Genomic DNA, 20,346 nt, shown 5'->3' with positions numbered 1-20,346 from the left:
CTGTAGTAGGAGAGTGATGAAAAAGAGGACTGATAGAGGACAAAACCAATGGCACGGGTCGTCGTGAGTCATGGTGCGGGAAACCGACTCTGGGATCTCAGTAAAGAGAGGAAGGAGAAAGCCGGGATATGTCGATAGGAGCAACCAAGGGAGAGGCGAGGGAGAGAGGAGAGGGAGAAGTGACCTATGGCAGCAACAACCATACTCAAAGGCACGGGAGAAAAAAACGTAGGATACAAAATTGAAGAAGCGGGCCGCGGGGTCAATCCCGCAGTTGTGTTTATTAAAGAAACCAGAAGGGCTTTTTAGGATACGCAGGTAAAACACGATAAACAAACACATGAGATGCATTTTCAAAATACAAACCCCATCAATAAGTTGCCCCAAACACAATCTTATTAAGCTTGGAAAGTGGCGTGTAAGATTACATCTTTTTTATAATTCAGAGACAGATTTTTTAAAGTACATCCAAATTACAACTTTTTTAGAACAAGTTAACAAATAATAATAATGAATGTCCCCTACTAGCCAGCACTGGTAGATAGCGGAGGATTTAATGCACTATTTTTCAGCTTCACACCGTTGAACATGGATTGTTTTCCTCAACAGCCAGGTGTCCCTCAGTCTCTTGATCCTTTTCCCTATTTAATCATGCAATCCTCTGTCACTTGTCTTCTGTCACTTGCTATCTCGTGCTCCCTTTTCCCCGTCCCTCATCGATCATCGATTCATTCCAGCTGCGTTGCGTCATTTCAGTTTTATTTGGATTCTACCGAAGCTGCAGTCTCGCTTTATTTTTGTGGGTACGGTCGATTTGCTTTTTTATGGCTACGTTTCAAGCTCTATGTTTAATTCCTCTTTTTTCTATGTCCGCAGTTGGTGTCAAGGGAATCATCTCGCAGCCAAAATGTTTTCTATTGCTGTTTCTCCGGCTATCTCTTTTGTTGGCGTTGGAAGGTCCCGTGTTTATACGTACGCTTTCGAAAGGAACTCGGTGGTCAATGCAGGCGGCCCTCAAGGTTTAGTTTCTGTTTACAGTCATTCCGTCACTGATCCACCAGTATTTTATTTGCAGGTTTTTTTTTTTCCATAACGGCAGTCTTATGTGCTTACAGGAAATAATTTAGCTGCCATATCATGCCAAAAATAGTTGCTTTAGTTGTGACTAATATATCCGGTTTGGCAATTTTCCTTTTTGATGTATAGAATAATATTCTCCCAATAAGACCCTACATCTACTGAAGGTTTTTTCTATACAGGGGCGGAACCACTGGAATTTGTAAATTTTTTTTTATAAAAGTTAAAGTTTAATGTATTTTTATTATGTAGTCTCGACAATTTAGTGATTTTTCAACCTTAAATATATTATACTCAAAGAGAGTTAGCAAGAGAATACTATTTACCGAGAGAGGAGAGAAATTTCTGTATCTGATTTTGTATCCATACCCAGCGTAAACAGCAAGCTTTGCGTATATATACTGGAGAGGTGAAGTTTCTTGAAAAGCTGTTAGTTATTGACTTACAACATAAGATTCATGTAACCTCAGGTGAGTCTAATTGATCTGTGGTATGTTACCGCTGATACCCTTCCTGCAAGTTGATGGTGTTCGGGAGATTTTGAAGATTGGTGCAAAGCTGATATAAGCGGCATTTGGATAGAGCCTTGTTTAATATATCTGCCAACTGATCCTGAGATGGAACATAGTCTAGTTGAATTTGTTTGGAGTAGATATGGTCCTATATAAAATGAGAGTCAATCTCTTTGTGTTTGGTTCAGACATGACAAACCGGGTTGTTTGCTAGACAGATAGCCGATATGCTGTCACAATGTCATGTTGTAGGTTGCTTGAGTTGAATACCGAATTTCTCCAATAGTCTTCTCAGCCATATTACCTCTGTTGTGGCCATTGCTAATGCTCGATACTCAATCTCCATAGATGACGGTGCAACGGTGGATTGTTTCTTTACCATCTAGGATTTGAGTGTATTACTATGAAATGAGCATACTCCTATTGTAGATTTTCGACGTAGGTGATCGCCTTCCCAATTAGCATCAGTTTAGGTTCTAAGAGTGAGATCCCCCTATTGGATTTGCAGACCGAAGTGGCTTGTGCCTTGTAGGCAACACAATAAGTGGATTAATTATTGATTTTGTGATGTGGTAGGAAATTGCATGTTTTGGCATAACCTGTTGACTGCATAAGAGATGTCCGGTCTCGTGACCGTGATGTATTGTACAGAGCCCGTAAGTTGACTCCAAATTCTTATCGATGTCCTTAAGCTATTAGGTGAGCCTTGTATCTAGTGATTGTGCCCATCAAATCTCGTTTGGTAGCATACCTCCAGTGACAGCCCATAATAGGATGATTTTCTTGGAGAGGCACTAATGACCATGTACCGTCGTTGAAGAGCGTTGAACTCATCGTCAAACTTATTTTTACTAGCTGAGGTTCTACAATTTTTCTTTCTTAATTTTTCAAAAGAAACTCCATCCCAAATTTTACTGAACTACTGTTGTTTGATAGATTAAAAAAGGCTATCATGCTTGAGATCAATATACACTGTACTGGCTCAATTTCTCCACATAAAAGCTAGCCTATAGTAATTAGGACTGCTTTCGTTTTGTTTTTTCTACTTGAGGAAGCCCGATTGCTTGCACGTTCAAACCACAAGCCTATCTTGGTTATGAGCAAACATACTAGCAAGGGGAGTGAAATAAAAAGATATTGCTTTAAATTTTCATTAAGGATTTTGAGTGAAGATGAGAATCTGCACATTCTTTTTCTGTTTATTTGACCATCTTGTAGCACTGTTACATAGAGTTCATCTATTTTGCTAACTTGCAATGCAATTATACATGGTTGTCTGATGCCATTGTTGTAAAATGAAATGACACTTTGAAGTCTTTCTTTTTGTCCCATTAATGTTGACCTATATTTATGTGCCTTATTATGTTTATTATGTGTTAATGAATTTTATTTATGCATTTAGCTATCCTGGATCATGGGCAAAATGATTTTCTTAGTGCTGATGATCCAAATGTGGTATGCAAAACATCTTCGCTTAATATGAATGCCATGATTCTTCTTATTACAGATTAATACTTGAGCCAAAATTTTTGAAATGATTTGTAGAAATCTGGAAGATTCTTAGAAAAAATAAGGGAGAGGCTACTAAAGGTCGAACTCTCAGTGTCTGCATATGATACTGCTTGGGTTTCGATGGTCCCATCTTCAACATTTCCTAGAACTCCTTACTTTCCAGAATGTCTTGATTGGATAATGGATAATCAGCTTCCTGATGGTTCATGGGTCCCCACACATCACAAGCCTTCTATTACTAAAGATATTTTGTCATCCACTTTAGCTTGTGTGCTGGCACTTTGGCGATGGAAAGTTGGTGAGGAGTATGTCAAAAAAGGTACTTGTAAACCTCTTCTTAAATAAAAATATTATGGATTTGAAATTGAGACTTGGAGTTTCCATTGCAGGTCTCTCCTTCATCGGAACTAATTTCTTCTCTAGTGTAAATGAGCGACAACAATCTCCTGTTGGCTTTAGTATTATATTTCCAGGTATGATCAGTTATGCAATAAATATGGGGTTGGATCTTCCATTGAGAGAAAGTGACATAGATGCAATGCTTTCTATGAGGGAAGAAAAACTTGGAAGGTTTGAAACTCTTTGCAGATTATGTTTCACAATTATTTAGGATCATTTATGTTTTAATTTCCTTAAGAAGAACAATTAAATTTGATTCAAGCAAATTCTAAATGCTTCCCATTCTGAAATGTATGTAGAATTTGAACATGAAAATTGTGGACACCCTTGGATCTAATTTCTTCTCTAGTGTAAATGAGCGACAACAATCTCCTGTTGGCTTTAGTATTATATTTCCAGGTATGATCAGTTATGCAATAAATATGGGGTTGGATCTTCCATTGAGAGAAAGTGACATAGATGCAATGCTTTCTATGAGGGAAGAAAAACTTGGAAGGTTTGAAACTCTTCGCAGATTATGTTTCACAATTATTTAGGATCATTTATGTTTTAATTTCCTTAAGAAGAACAATTAAATTTGATTCAAGCAAATTCTAGATGCTTCCCATTCTGAAATGTTTGTAGAATTTGAACATGAAAATTGTGGACACCCTTGAAAATTAAGTTCCGTCGTTTAAAACACTATAAGCACACTTATTTTGTGAAAAGATTAGTAAATCATTGTGGCAATACATTCAGGATATAACAATGTTTGGCTTTCTTTTGACCATCAGTCGATTTTTATTTTTTATAGAAGCAGCCTTTGCAATTTTATTAGTTAATATGAAGAAACATTTTTCCTAGCTAGTTTACTGTAAGCGAGCTAGTTCATGTAGATTTGAAAAGACGTTAAATATCAATAACATTGCTGTTCATTCATCTCTATTGGTAATGGAAATGTCTACTGCCATCTTCTCTCCAATTCAATCCTCACTTCATGTCTCATCTTATATGAGGTTAACCATTCAATATTGAAAGTTGGATTGAATAAATAAATTTCCACGCTTCCTCATCCTCGCTTGTCACAAATGTAAGCTAAATATGCTTGTACTTTCCTTTGAAATCCTCTTCTTTTGTAAAACTCCTACATGAATATCATTTATGTACCCTTCAGCGCGTTAATTCATTAGGATCCGTGCTTAAACAAAACAATTAGGGAGCCAAACTTCTTGCTTGCACGTTCTTACTCAAAAGTTTGCAGATCTGTGAAATGTGGCAAATGCTTTCAATGCCATATTCTTTTACTTTGGTCATGCATATAATTTATAGTTATACAATTTATTTGCTAGTGTTAAAGAACTGATTGTTTCAAGATACTTAATCATATATCTAATAGAAATAATATCATCATGCAGTGTAGAGTGTTAATAATTTAATTTTTAAACATATTGCTATTTATGTCCTTGTGTTGTGCAATGTCCCAAGTTTATGAGTATACTATAGAGTTCATGTTTAATGGGAGCTTCAAAATTCAAGAAAAAAAAAAAAACCAGCATACCCACAACAACACAAAATTTAATGAGGTTCAATAATCCATATCCGTGAAAGGCAACAACTCACTTTAAACTTGGTAAAAAGTCAAAATTTCTCTTAGGGTTCTCACACTCATGCAAAAGGTATTACAATCTTGAGGAGTTACTTGTGAGATATTTTCCGTTCAGGATTATATATGAATTTATATATAGAAGTGTCCATCTCCAAATATTAATCAGTCGCATCCTTTGAACAATTTTGCAGTCTCTATTGCTGAGTTTTGTAGTAAACTTTATTATAGATTTTGTTGTAGTTTCTTTTGTAAGTATTGAGGTAGCATTCATGTTACCAGAATTGACCCAAACCATAATAGAAATGAAAATATTATGGCTAAAATTAAAAAAAAAAAAAAAAACTACAAACAAAGATATTTGCATTAAGAAAACAATGACACAAGCACAAAAGACCATGTAAGACGAGGATTGAAGGCTGTGGGCTGTGTGTCGAGCTAGTGAGAAAAAAGAGCGGGAGGTGAGAGGCTTAACGGTAGTGAGTAGAGGCTGGTTTGGTGGCTGGTAGTAGGTTGGATGCGGTGGAGGGTGCTGCAGCAAGCTGGAAGTGGATTGGGTCGATTGGACAGCAAGCAGGGGAGCGCAAGTGTGTGCGACAACAAAGTAAGAGGCCTAGAATAGGTAAAGGAGGTTGTTGGGATGGTTGTGATAGTGATGGCGGCAATAGTTAGGGCTAGAACTGCGGAACGGTAGCAAGCGTTCTGTCCTCAGGTTGACAACAACAAGAAAAAGGTTTGGTGGCAAGGGATAACAAATTGGGAGGGGAGAAGTGGTGGTCAACACTGCAGAAAAATAAAGGGCTCGAACTGCGGAATGGTAGCGAGCGTTCTGTCCTCAGGATGACAACAACAAGAAGAAGGTTTGGTGGCAAGGGATAACAAATTGGGAGGGGAGCAGTGGTGTTCAACAATGTAGAAAAATAGGAATGTGGATGTTTTTCGGTGGCTGCAACAAAATTTGGCAGCAGCGACAGTGGAGGGAGGGTTGTAGAGGGGTGTGGTGGTTGAGGATAATCACTACCTCAGGTGAGATGCATTCGAAGCACTACTTGTCATCAGATATAGCCCTAGAAGGGAAAACTTGGACGTTGACAACTATCTTGACAAAAATCTAACCCAAAAACTGAAAACTTAACAGCAAAAATCACATTCGATCGGTCCTCGCGGGTTCAGTCCAGACGAAGGGCACAGCGAGAAAAGCCCGTGACTTCCTCCACACTGCTCCAACGACATTACATGGCGTGCCTGCATTAGTCTATCGATATTGGCGGGAGCTTTGACCACATTCTTCGAAACATCTATCTTCACGTTGAAGGTAGCAAAGTTTTTGTAATCTCCTGGGATTGAAAACTACACATAATGAAAATATTCTAAGAAATCAAATCTAATCATTCACAAACAACATCTAGATCACAACAAACACATACAAGTAAAACACATCATAAGAAAAACATAACTTAAACAGACACAACACACAAACACACTAACAAAGCACAGTAACACAGATAACCATTAGTTGCCTCTCACGAAACGCTTAGTTTAACGTCATCACCCGAACAAATCGTGGATAAATTTTTTCGATATGTCAGTCCGTAGGGCGTAACATTTCTACCAATATGATTATGTTTGCATATGATGGAATGTGTCATTCCATAATTTTAAACAATTATTTTTTAGGTGATCTCTTGTTAATTTCTTCATCCAAATCTGGTTCTATTGATTTAACTTCATGAGTCTCTCGAAAATGGCTTTATTGGAGATGATCAATCAAATCCATCCTGAAACAAGCATCGTCATTTTCCCCAGAAGGTTACTTCATAGTTTTTAACATATTTAAAGTGACCTCTTAATTATTCACTCCCATAGTTAACTCTCCTATTTGAACATCTATTATGATACGACTAGTGACTAGGAAAGGTTTACCCAAAATGATAGAGATTTCTTTATCTTCCTCTATATCTAACACAATAAAATCAACAAGAAAGATAAACTTATCCACTTTCACCAAGACATCCTCTATAACCTCCCTTAGATAACTGATAGATCGATCAACAAATTGTAGGGTCACAGTAGTAGGTGCTATCTCTTATAATCCTAATCGCTTAAAGATAGATAAAAACATGAGGTTGATACTCGCTCCATGACCACATGATGCCTTTCCATAAAAATTTTCTTTAATTTCATGAGGTATCGTAAAGCTCTCAGGGTTTGTAAGTTTCTGAGGAAACTTCTTCTGTATAATAAGTGCTACTGTTTCATGATCCTTAAACTTCCTTTTTTGTTAACAATTTCCTTCATAAACTTTGCATAATTGGACATTTGCTCTAATGCCTCGGCAAAAGGAATGCTTATCGTCAATTTCTTGCATATTTCTATAAATCTTGAGAATTGTTGGTCTAGTTTTTGTTTTTGGAGTCTCTAAGGAAATGGTAGAGGTGGTCTTTCTATACTTATCTTAGCATGAGAAATAGGCTTCTTTAATTTCTTAGAAATTTCTTCCATAGGTTTTTCTTTAATTCTTTTGAACCACATACTCCAATTCTTTTCTACTCTTTAACTTCATCCCTTTTAATTGCTCTCTTCTCCTTAGGGTTCTCTCCGGTACTACTGGGAAGAATCCCTTGATGACTATTGCCAGGTAAGTTAGCAATCTTCCCTAGCTAGTTTTCCATGTTCCTTATGGCAGCCCCTTGGTTATGCAATTGACTCCCCATTTGAAGAACCTCTTTTATAGACAACTTCTCCTTATACTGTGAGTTGGACTTAAATCCAGGAGGAAAAGAATGTCTAAAATTAGGATTACCTTGATTTTTTCAATTACTTATAGGATTAACTGGATTATTTTCTCATTTTTGGATTCCTCCACCAGAGTTGTTATTCCAGTTAAAGTCAGGATGATTCTTCCTACCTGGGTTGTAATAATTGGAATAAGGGTTATTTGGTCGATTGTTTATCGCATAGATACTTTTAAAAGAGTTACTGTGAACCAACTGTCAAAATGTGTTTTCCTCGATGAATTGAGGTTGACTCATTCTATATTAGTCTAATTTTCTCGTATTAGCTGCTACATGAGAAGTTAATATAGAAACTATATCAGCTTCATAAATAATCTCTACTTTCTTGGGGTTTACTCTCTCGGATGGCCAATGAAAGTTGTTGGTGACCATCTCCTCAATAAGATAATAGGAATCCTCAATTGGTTTCAACATGAGTGAACCTCTAGCATCAGTGTCGATGATCGTTCTCAAAGATCCAACTAATCTGTTATAGAAGGTTTGAATAATAAGCAAATCAGGTAATGCGTAATGTGGACACTTCCTAAGAAGCTTTTCAAATCGTTCTCAAATCACATAAATTGATTCCCCTTCATATTTACAGAATGAAGTGATATTATTCCGCAACTTAGCGGTTTTAGATGGTGGAAAACACTTAGGAAAGAAATTTCTGTGCTAAATGAGTCTATGTTCTAATCAATCCAGGTGCTAATGAATTCAAGCACATTTTAGCTTTATCCCTTAAGGAAAAGGGAAAAAGTGTAAGTCTAATAGCGTCATTAGAAAATCTATCATACCTGAATGTGGCGCAGGGTTATGACATACTCGCTATATGTATGTTAGGGTCTTCAGACGAAGATCCTCCAAATTGATTATTTTGCACCATTAGAATTATAACAGGCTTATGTTCGAAAGTGTTTGCCTCTACGGCGGAAGTTTGTATACTTAAAATGGATTTCATTGACCGTAGTGTTCGCATAATCCCTTAAAGGTTTATTAACATTATAATAATGAAATGAATCTTCGTTAACTTGTTGATATGCCATTTCTACTACAGATTCTTGGAGTTTTTTCTATTTTCTAATCCTCCTTAATGTTCTCTGATTTTGAGTCATATGGTTCAAGGTCTGCAGCTTCTGAATTTCGCATTCAACTCTAAAGAGTTAACTAATATGATATATATCCAAGACTTCAAGCACTTAAAATTATAATTGTATTTTGGATTTTCTTTTAAATAGTCAAACAGTAATTAGACAAACTAGGTAATAATATTACAATTTTCAAATCTAAGTCTTACAGGTCGAACTAAAATCTCCTAAAAAGGACTTTACCGTCTTCCTCGGTAACGACGTTAGAAACTTGATCCGCCCCAGTGATTATCACAATAATGTAAGCCTTGATAATGACACCAGAAACTTGATCTGTTTCCTAGAAAATATATTGAGTTCTTAAAATTAGATATTATTAGTCACTGGGTTTCTAATATAAGTATACGTATTGTTTCAGCAATATAGGGCTCTATTAAGTCCAGATTGTCGATCCCACAAGGAAGGAGGTAGTGAGTCCTATAAAGAAAAGTTATAGTCCGCTACATTAAGGTCTTAGTTTGAAATGTAAATTAAAATGGTTTTTCTAACAATTACTCCTAAACTATAGTAATAAGTCTAAAACTAAACCTAACTATATCAATTGTATTGGTGAGTATTAAGATATAAAAGCTACCTTTCTCTTGTGATTGCTTAAGTGGAATGTAGGATTGAATACTAAGGATTTCTAATATGGCTAGTGACAAATAGGAACATATATCTTGTTTACCCTCTTCCGAGTGTATAAAGAAGTTTACTTTAACTTGGTAAGTATTTCAGCCTGTCACTCTAGAAACCCCCAAGGTATACCGATTAAAACCTATCTCCCTATCTATTTGCATTGCCCTGTGAATTATTTCACCAGTCTATCGAACAATGTGATCTCCCTAGTTGTTTATGCCATAGCAGTTTCGAGTCTTTGTAGGTTAACAACATATTTTAAGAATTTATATGACCAGTACAAAAGTAAATGAAGAATAGAAGAAAAGATCATCATATGAGTATTAAAATCCAATTATAAAGCATTCAACACATCCTACAATTCCTACCTATTCATCACAGGAGAAGGGTAAAGGAATACTCTCACAAAGCATGAAGATTGCAATGGAAATCATCATCATTTAACATAACAATTGAACTAAATGTGTTTACAACAAATTCAATACAAATAGAAACACGATACTTAGCTTTCTTCCTCTGAAAAAAGTCAAAAAGTTTACTAAATGATGAAACCATGAACTCCCTACAATGCTGCGCACTTCCCTTTCAAATTTCTCTGAAAACCTTCACCAATCTCTCAAGAAAAGGTTAAAATATCTACAATCGCTACGCCTATCTACGACTTCTTGGCATTCCTGGAAAATTCCAGGATTTGGAAATGCCAAAAAGTGTCTTCTCCAAGCATCAAAATCCGTCACATAACTCCCTTCATTGTGCTGAAACCGCTCTGACAGGTATCAATGCCTTAATGCTTATTTGTGGCATTTAGGCGCTACCTTCTCGGGTTGCCTGGAAGGTTTCGACGCCTATGCACCCATAAGCTGACGCCAAGGTGCCGGTGGGCAGCGCCTTTGCGCCTAGAAGCTGGCACCTAGGCACCGGTCTGCTGGATTGTCTTTTGCCCCATTTTGCGTCCACTTCGCTCCGTTTCAGCTCCAATTCACTCCATGTGTCCTATCTGTTATACCTGCAAGAAAAAAACAAGAATACCCTTCTTTAAAGTGCAGTTTCATCCAAAAAAACATGTGTAGAAGACAGAAAATTAAACGTGTTGAAAAACATATAATGGAGCATCTTCAAAGCTTTCTAAAGGAGGAGATAAGTATTTGAGTGTTTGTACTGTTTATATCAAATAGTAGATTTTCATTGTTTTCAATGAAGCTTTTTGGTTTGTTTTTCATGCTTTTTGAGTAATACCCTTTGCCTTTGTGATGTTTGAGTAGGATGTGTTAGATTGTAAAATGTTTTCAAATTTGTTTCTAAATATTTAATATGATGATCACTTACTTTTCATTCCGGTAAATAAACTGTTAAAATGTGATGTGATCCATAAAAACTCGGGAGAGCTATCATAGAATTAACTAAGTTAATCACATCGAACTATGGGGTATGGTACAAGTACTTTGCAGTAGGTTCAAAACGGGATTTAAGAAATTAATGTCATTTTAACTAATCTTCTTTATGCACTCGAAAAAGGGTAAAAATGTGAGTTGCTCATATTTGTCACTAGCCACATGTACAATCAACACTTTACATTTCCTATGCTCCACTCAAATCATGACAAGGGAGGATAATTTTATATCTTGATATTTACCAATTCAATTATGTTAACTAGGATTTTTGTAGGATTTAACATTTAAAATAGATTTCAATTTAGTAGTAGTTTGTAGAACTTTAACTTAATCTCAAATACAGACCAAGAATGAAAATTAGCAGACTAGAACTTTTCCCTAAGTTTATTTCCATTGTTCCTTGTATGATCGACATTCCGACTCAAAAATATGACATTACTGATACGATACGTACACTTGCGTGAGCCTTTAGAGTGTGAGTGCACCTGGAAGCGGTATCAATAATACACTTCACTTTAACAGTTGCCTCCTCGTCGCTAACCTCCTCCATGACTCACATCTCGGAAAAAGACTACTCGATTTGCTGTGTGGCTGGAGGTAATGCGCCGAAATTCATGGCATCAAAGCATTTTTCATGCCGGAATTGTAGTAAGCGTGCAACTCTTCTCAGGTTTCCTTTAGCTCGGGGTGGCTCTGTCTTTATCCGAGTTAATTTTCTAACTCTTTGAGGCATGCTCCTACTGACGTCTCCAAGTGCAAGTGGCTGCCTAAATGGTGGTGGTTGTCTACTATGTTGCTGTGGTCTCTTTATCTTCAAAACTAAGGTTTGGTCATCTTCTAGTGACCAATAGGGCTGCAACTACACAATGTTGCTGATAGCGGCCCCGTCCCCCCGCCCCCCCGCCTTCTAGATATCGATCTATGGAATGTTTCTCATGATCAACTAACTCGCACTTCATCTGCAACTGGTCAAAATGCGTTGTAAACTCCTCCGTTGATAGGTCTCTATTATAAGTAGTGGAGTCTCAGTAACATATCGTGATAGTAAATCTTTGGGCTGAACTAGTGAGTTATAAAAGAAGCTGGAGAAATTATGTCAAATTTTGTTGAAATCCTTGCCTTGATTAGTATGGAAATGAATAAACATTTTGCTAATTTTATAATAAAAAATTCTTAAATCGTAATTGGAAGATTGCCAAAATCATTGGAATTACCTTGGCAAGATATAAAACAGGATTATGTTTTGGAAACCTGTCTCAAATAACGAAATGATCCAAATCCATAATCACTACAAGGAATTAGGTGGAAATTTTAGGGTTGCATTGCTTCTATTTTATTTTCGGTTGGATAGCTTTCAAATCTATAAAATCATTGACCTAGGGTTAATGGTGACTAATTTGGTTACCAATACTACTAGTTAATCTTTTACTATATCTCAGGGTTATTTTTCATCATAATTATGACCATTGCATTATGGTTGCATTATTGAATTTTTTCTATATTTCTTAAGCAATCACGCTTTTTTTTTCGTTCATTCTTTTTAATTCAGAGAGGTTGAGAAAAATATGATTGGAAGCAAGGCTTACCTTGCATTTGTTGCTGAAGGACTATGCGGCTTACATGATTGGAAAGAGGTTATGAGCTATCAAAGAAAAAATGGCTCACTCTTTAACTCCCCCTCAACAACTGCTGCTGCACTTTGCCATATTCGAGATGATAAATCCCTTAATTACTTGAGTTCTGTCTTACAAAAGTTTGGCTGCTCAGGTGGCAGTGCTAAATTTCCATTCAAATTTAACTTAATGCATGTGTACTACTTGGTCTTATATATTAATTCAAGCTTGGTGTTTTATAGTTCCAACAACCTACCCATTTGACATACATATGCATCTTTCCGTGGTTGATAAACTTGAGAGGCTTGGAGTTTCTCTGCATTTCATTCATGATATAAGGGGAATTCTAGACAGAGCTTATAGGTGGAGATCATATAGCAAATTCTAATTTTTTGTTAACTCTGACTGTTATGCTCATTTGAAAACCTGACTTTCTCATGTTACAGATGTTGGGTGGATAAAGATGAGGAAATTTATTTAAACATAGCTACTTGTGCCATGTCATTTCGACTTTTACGTTTGCATGGATATGACGTCTCCTCTGGTAAGTTATCCCTTTAGAGCTTTTCGTTGTTTCATAAGGTTGATCATCTATATTTGATTAATTCAATGTCTCTGAGCACCATCATTGTTTACAGATGCTTTAGCTCCATTTGCTGATATGAGGCATTTCAAGAATACACTCCAGGGATATATTAGAGATTTAAATGCTATTATCGAGCTCTATAAGGCTTCACAGGTTCAGATCTCACCGGAGGAAGCAGTTCTAAAGAAATTAAATTCTTGGGTGACTCATTTTCTCAAGGAAGAATTGAATACCAATGCCAACCACTCACTGGATATTTTACAAGAGGTAGTTGATTTGTACTTTTCCACATTTGCTTTCCTTTAATTTTTTAAGCTTATTATGGGGATATTGTGTTGATTGTTGAATAGGATTTAGAATGGGAGATTGGGAAAAAAATAGGATGTTTTTTATGTCATATATAACCCAATTCATAAATTTTTAAATTCCAGAAATGATTTTTGACTCTGAAAATAAATGGAAAGATAGAGTTCCTACATAAAACTATTAAAGTAGGAATGCAAAGAGATATGAGGCAATACAGATTTGGAAAGATTGCCAAAAGGTTGGGGGGGGGGGGGGGGATTGGATAGGATGTTTATTATGTTATATATAACCCAATTCATAAAGTTTTAAATTCTAGAAATGATTTTTGACTCTGAAAATAAATGGAAAGATAGAGTTCCTACATAAACTATTAAAGTAGGAATGCAAAGAGATATGAGGCAATACAGAATTGCACAATGGATTTGGCACCTAAGACTATTTTCCACAAAATTATAATTATTTGATTAAAATATCAATTGAAGATGGCCTTGACAACTAACAGCTACACCTCTCACAATTATCACCAGCCGAAATGCTCTCTACTATAATAGTAACTAACCTCTGACAGTAGGACCATTTGCTCTGCTCCCTATTCTGACATATCATGATTCCCCACGTCTCCAATATATTTGCTTTACTCTTATGTTTCCTTTCATATCTTCTGCATTTCCTATGTAATATTTATAGGTTCTCAGTTAATGGAAGTTGGTATGAGGCTTTAGTTTTCCTCGGCTCAATTCCTGCTCTCTGTATTTCTATTCTTCTATATTGCAGCCCAGCTGGTGTTATCTTTTCCATGGATAACCAGTGAAAGAATTTTTCTGTCCAAAATGATCTACCAGGTCTCAATTTTCTGTCCAAAACTCCATCAACCTCCATGGTGCTATAATAATTTTATCCCTCGTTTTTTGCCCATGCTTGCTCAACGGATTTGGCACCGAATACCAGTTTCCACAAAATGAAAATTATTTGATTAAAATATCAATTGAAGATGGCCGGGAAAACTTCCACATGTCATACTGATTGCAATTCTTATGAAAAAGTGAATACCAAATGGGATGATAGATGAGCCGATGTAAAATTTAGGAGATGAAAAAAGAACTAAAATTGATTTTGTTCAGATCTTATTTTTTATATTAAGGAATTGTTAGCATTCCTTTTCAAAGTTTATTTTCTTTTGTTATGTGTATTTTTAAAAGGTAATGCAAACCAGTAACTTAACTTTTACTCTGTGTGTGTGTGTGTGATTTTGTAAACACGTGTTTCTATGTTATTTTGAAGTTTGCTGGTTGCTTGTGAACTTTCAATTTAGATGACTTGTTCCTTGCATCCTATTTCTTTTAGGTTGATCATACGCTCGGGTTTCCCTTTTACGCAAGTATGGAAAGGCTGGAGCACAAATTAAATATTGAACACTACAATTCAGATAAATTGCATATGCTCAAGTCATCATTTGTGTAAGTTTTAATTTTGTTTATTTTTTGAGTAAAATGAGGGAGGCAAAACCTTACCTTGCATGATCTTTTGCTCTTTCAAAAAATTGTGATTTATGTGGAAACTCTCATTAGGTATAGTATGAAAAATAATGACCTTCTGAAGCTTGCTGTGCATACATTCAATACTTCCCAATTGACATATAAGAAAGAACTTCAGTATCTAGAGAGGTAAGCTTATTTCGTTATATCTTTTACATCCAAGTTTGAGTTTTTGTTTGTTTGTTCTTGAAATACTCTTGTGCAAATAGTTGGGTTAAAGAGAGCAAGTTCAATCAGCTCGGATTTTCTCGACAGAAACAAATTTATTGTTATCTCTCTGCTGTTATGACATTTTTCTCCTCAGAAACATCAAGTGCTCGCATATGTTGGGCCCAATGTAGTACACTAATTACTGTAATAGATGATTTTTTTGATTTTGGAGGTTCCTCCGAAGAACTAGCAAATCTTATCAAGCTGGTTGAGAAGTATGCTCTATCTTTATTTTCTTTTGTAGTGGCTATCATGAAGAATATTTTTGTCATTGATGGTTCAATCTTTGGCAGATGGCATGGAGTTCAAGAAAAAGACTTCTGCTCTGAAAATGTAAAGATCATTTTTTTTGCTCTCTACAATACTATTAATGAACTTGGAGCAAAGGCTTCTCTTTTCCAAAAGCGTGATGTCACCAAGGATATTATTAATGTGGTACGCCGTGCATATACCTTTGAGTGTTGCTAAACATGGTGAATTGCTTTACAGAATTTATATATTGAATGTTATCCAAATAAATTCCATTTTGTACTTCATTCACAACCACCCTATTTGGGCAATTAATCGACATATTTAGTTTAGTTTTTTTTTTTCTTGTGCTTTTAGTTAAACAAATTTTTTGTCTGAAGGTTTTGACATGTTGTAACTGGCAGTGGCTAGTTTTGTTGAGCTCCGAGATGAAAGAAGCTGAGTGGCGACAGAATAGTACATTTCCTACTTTTGATGAGTACATGACTAGTGCAATTCCATCATTTGCTCTGGGGCCTATTATTCTACCTTCTATCTATTTGGCTGTGCCTGAACTTTTAGAGAACATCATCGGATCTCCGGAATACAAGAATTTATTAAAACTTTTGGGCAAATTTGGTCGTCTTATCAATGATATTCAAGGATATCAGGTAAGTCATTTTTTCTAAATGCCAATTTTATTCTTAATAGGAATAAGCTTATTTTGAATAGCAAATGCTTGAGAAAGAAGATTTTCGCAAAGATGGTTGCTATCAAGATCATGATAGATTTTCTTTTGCTGAGATTTGGGTTGAGTAACAGTGTTTTGAATGTAAGTGAAAGAGCTCCATTTAATTGTTTTAAGGGCATTTTTTACATTATTTAACATATTACATAGAGAAAATATAAGATCATCTTTAACCAGAATATCTCAAGCATTGAAAAATGTTATGGAAATCAGTGCAAGCACTCCGATAGTTCATGTTGAGAAACCTGCAAAGCAGGTAATGAATAGGAGAATGATATGACATCAATGATTCCAACAATTTGTAGCAAGTAGGAAAGTAATTCACCCAATGACCATCAGAGAGAATTCTGTCTAGCAAGCGCCTATAGGATTTTGCAATTGCTGATTAAGCAAACTAAATGAATCCCCATTATTTAGAAGATCCATTAACCCTAAATTACAGATGCAAGAGCTGAAATCTATAAGTTTACAAGACAAAATTATGCGGCCACCACACTTTTCAGCGACATTTCTAATACAATTAAAATCACCCATGTGCCATTTATCTTATCAGCACAATAGGAGATTTCAGTCTAAAACTTTTGTTAATGTCATATCAGCATACATAAAAATAATATAAAAGCTAATCTTTGAAGAGGAAGTTAAATAAGCATGACTGTATTGAGCATGGGATTCCAACACAAATAAGGAAGTGGAAGTGTTCCACTTTAACCAAATACGACCATTAGAGGACTTATCAAAAATTTTAGTGTTGCCTTCAGTAGAAAAACTCTATAATGATTGTAGAAGTGGGGTTAGCAACAATAGAAGCAGAAAGTTTTGTTTCAATCAAGCAAATAACATCCAAGTTATGCTCTTTGACAAGATCTCTACAATCAGTACTGTTATCACCAATAGTTTCTATCATTTCAAACACCAATATTTGGATTTAACATAAGATTGCTGGGATTAGGAGCTATCTGCACTTTGTGGTTTTGTTGGCAATGGGTTGGGTGGAAGAAGAGGGATTAGGTTCATTATTAAAGAATAATATGCTGAAAGGTAATGTAGATTGGGGAATTTGTTGGGAAATATCAAATGAATTGACAACCTTGGGTTCTTTTGGAGGAGGCACAAAGAGTATTCTAGAGTGGTTGAGGGAAAGTAGATATTTCCTGGGGAGTTTCTGAAATTTTTGTTTCAACAGAGGTGGAGAAGTTCAAGTCAGGAGTTGTTTGGTGGGTTTGGAGAGGAATTATCTTTGAAGGGGAGAGGTGGACCGATTTTAGAAGGTATCAAGAGGGTTTGACTCTGACTTCTGCCTCTGTGAGGCTTTAGAGTTAATGAGGGACTTAATTAGGGGATTTGGGGCAAGTGGTAGAGTGATGTGCAAATGTGTTACAGGCCATACACGGTTTAGTCTTCCATTAATATTCAACAGGCTGTAAAACCTTTTTTCTTTCACAAAAATAATAATAGAATCTGACAAGATGGTGTTTGTATTAATCTACACCCTGGCACGGTTAAAGGTAAGCTGGCTTCCCCTAGTTGTAAGAGGATCGACAACTTAATGTATACTTATTTTACTGACTATTTTTGGAAATCTTATTTTCAGTCCAACTGGAAAGAGGAAGATTAGGTAGCTTAATCCAAATCGGAATTTCATTAAAATTCCCTTTGATTACTATAAAAGGTCTGCCACTAATGAATCAATGACTCCCAAGCAAGAGCATATCAAAATCTTCCACGGATGTAAACTAAAAGGAAAAAACTGGTCTGCTAGAGGGATAGTGTTTATGGTACCTCATGAAACTCCATTTTTTCCGAATAGTTTTTAGGAGGTTACCATAAAAGGGGCGTTTCCCAAGTGCATAAACCATGAGGGCAAGGCTCCATTTCTTGGAACCATTATCTATTTCTTCATCCGATAAGTCTACCCATTCGTTGTTACATGGAATAAAAAAAAAGTTGAAGTTTTAAGAATAGGGGAGTTGGGAAGAAATTAAACATTTCCGTTAAGAGATGGTGGTTTTCCAAGGAAAAAAGAGGGATTCTTAGAGAAGGGAGGGAAGCTGGACGGATCCATGAAGCCGGGGCTTAGGCCTTCCTGAAGAAGGCGAGGTTTTCCATCCGAACAGTAGTTGGGATTAGGGTTTGTAAAAGAGGAAAAGAAAAAGGAAAAAAGAGCCGCGACTGGTAGAAAAAACCATGGCAGAGTTCGTACACCAAACATTCCTGTCGAATCCATGTTACTAGCATTAACTGGATAAATCGTTGCACTTAAGCCTGGAATTAGTGGAGTAGATTTTAGCTTTGAATTTTGATGAACATGCAATAGGAGCGTGAGGCCAAACCAATATATATGTCAAACTTATGGGTTGTTTGGTAGCCAAATTTGAACATAATTTATGCAAATTTAACATAAATCCAGCCAACAAAAAAAATCAGAGGAATTGAATCCACACATTGCTAAATCCAATGTTCTTTTGCTTCCGCTAGTTTTTAATTCAAATCTGAATTTATTAAATCTAATTATCACGTGCATTTTAACGGATTTTGCTTAGGAGGAAAGTCATAGGAGTGAATTTATGCCAAACATGGTAAAAGAATTTAATGGATTTAACCTTAAATTGAGCCAAACTCTATTTTTGATTTACAACATTTAGATTTGATAAAATCCGGATTTTCTGGATTTGCTAAATCTTGTTTAATCTAAAGTTTATCGACAACCAAGCACCCCATTAGTATTCAGTTTACAAAGCACTCGTTTAGCTAGTTTAGCTAATTTCAGTAAGTTTCATTCATCCATTCAGTCTAAAGAATCCATTTCAAGGTTGGATTGCATTGTTAGTACTTGATTTTTTTGGGGAATGTCATTGTTAGTATTTGTTCAGTTTCTTTTTCTATAACACTGCTTGTATTGTAATAAAGAGCTTTGATGAAATCACAGAGAGAGAAAGCAACAGGGAAACTAAATAGCTTGTGGCTAATTGTTCACCATGGAAATGGCTCTATTTCTGAAGAAGATGCCAGAAAACATATGTGGAGTTTGATAGACTCCACTAGGGCTGAGTTGCTTGGGCTGGTTCTCCAGAACAAGGGAAGCGTGGTTCCAAGAGCATGCAAAGAGGTGTTTTGGAAAACGTGCAAAGCAGCGTATATATTTTATAGAAACAATGATGGATTCACCTCACCCACGGAAATGGATGGTACTGTGAATGCTGTTATTTATGAGCCTTTGAAGGTGAGCCATCTTTCGCAATCTCAATCCTAGAAGAGCCATATTTTTTGATATCATCAAAATCATTGTGCCATTGGTTATTGCTGCGATGCTTATTTCTCATTTGTTCGTATATTATAATATTTAGTTGTTTGGAATATTTATGCTTATTTTTTTTATTTTTAAAGAATTTTATTGGATCTGTCTGCTTAAATAAAATTATTGGCACTTTTTATTATGTTTTTTTTTTTTACTTCTTTATTTGTTTTAATAATAAATTTATTGGCACATCTTTATATTGTATGATAAAAAAATAATTTTTTTTAACTACATTCTTATTGGCGGTTCTTTAATTGGAATCAGTTTGTTTGAGATTGTTTTGTGCCAAAAAATTTTCAGTGATGAATTGATTTTTTAACTTCTTAGCATTGTACAAATATCCATCACACACAGATAAAAGAAAAATAACAATAAAAGATGCTAACAATTTTTATGTGAAACTTTTTGAATGGGAAAAATCATATGGTATAGTCCAGTCAAACTAATATATTATATATATTTTTAGTACAAGGGGTAGTTTTTCTCTCATAACAAAAAATTTTTAGTTACACTTTTACAATGAAACATACACTTGTCTTTATACGATACAAAAAAAAAAGGTGTTAGAAACATCTACTACAACAGTAAAGCATTAGTCACCAACGGTCAGTGGTTGTTGGCGTCAAGTGGTGATAGTGGCGGCTGCAGAGGTCGATGGTTAATCGTGGGTCTTCTCCAGAACATGCTATGAAATTTATTCTTCTCATTCTCTTTTTCGTGGGGGCTTATTTTATAGCATTTTGGTATGGGTATTTTGATCTTTTGGCACATAACTTTCTTAATCACTTTATTGGACGATCTATGCTGAT

General features: G+C 35.7%; 1 protein-coding gene across 1 annotated transcript; it reads left to right on the top strand.

Annotated features, from left to right (window-relative positions):
- The first annotated feature begins 552 nt into the window (after positions 1-552).
- Positions 553-19,588, top strand: LOC110030130 (ent-kaur-16-ene synthase, chloroplastic-like). Its single transcript, XM_020732705.1, has 15 exons — positions 553-803; positions 877-1,019; positions 2,992-3,044; positions 3,135-3,420; positions 3,491-3,671; positions 12,563-12,780; positions 12,869-12,989; positions 13,073-13,170; positions 13,265-13,479; positions 14,863-14,975; positions 15,087-15,182; positions 15,263-15,478; positions 15,557-15,698; positions 15,893-16,162; positions 19,169-19,588. Exons 1-15 carry the CDS (start codon positions 589-591, stop codon positions 19,490-19,492), a joined length of 2,691 nt encoding a protein of 896 aa, XP_020588364.1. The 5' UTR covers positions 553-588; the 3' UTR covers positions 19,493-19,588.
- The last annotated feature ends 758 nt before the right edge of the window (positions 19,589-20,346 follow it).

This window comes from Phalaenopsis equestris, unplaced genomic scaffold (genome assembly GCF_001263595.1).
Source record: "Phalaenopsis equestris unplaced genomic scaffold, ASM126359v1 Scaffold000663, whole genome shotgun sequence".
Lineage (NCBI taxonomy): Eukaryota > Viridiplantae > Streptophyta > Magnoliopsida > Asparagales > Orchidaceae > Phalaenopsis > Phalaenopsis equestris.
The sequence above is the reverse complement of the archived record's forward strand: the minus strand, read 5'-3'. Positions and strand labels throughout refer to the sequence as shown.

What these genes read in the sequence shown, in the direction of transcription:
- LOC110030130 (XM_020732705.1), top strand. Translation starts at nt 589, where the DNA reads ATGGATTGTTTTCCTCAACAGCCAGGTGTCCCTCAGTCTCTTGATCCT. An exon ending in AGGGAAGAAAAACTTGGAAG is followed by an intron (nt 3,672 to 12,562) that starts GTTTGAAACTCT and finishes TTTTTAATTCAG; the next exon opens with AGAGGTTGAGAAAAATATGA. An exon ending in ATGCTCAAGTCATCATTTGT is followed by an intron (nt 14,976 to 15,086) that starts GTAAGTTTTAAT and finishes AACTCTCATTAG; the next exon opens with GTATAGTATGAAAAATAATG.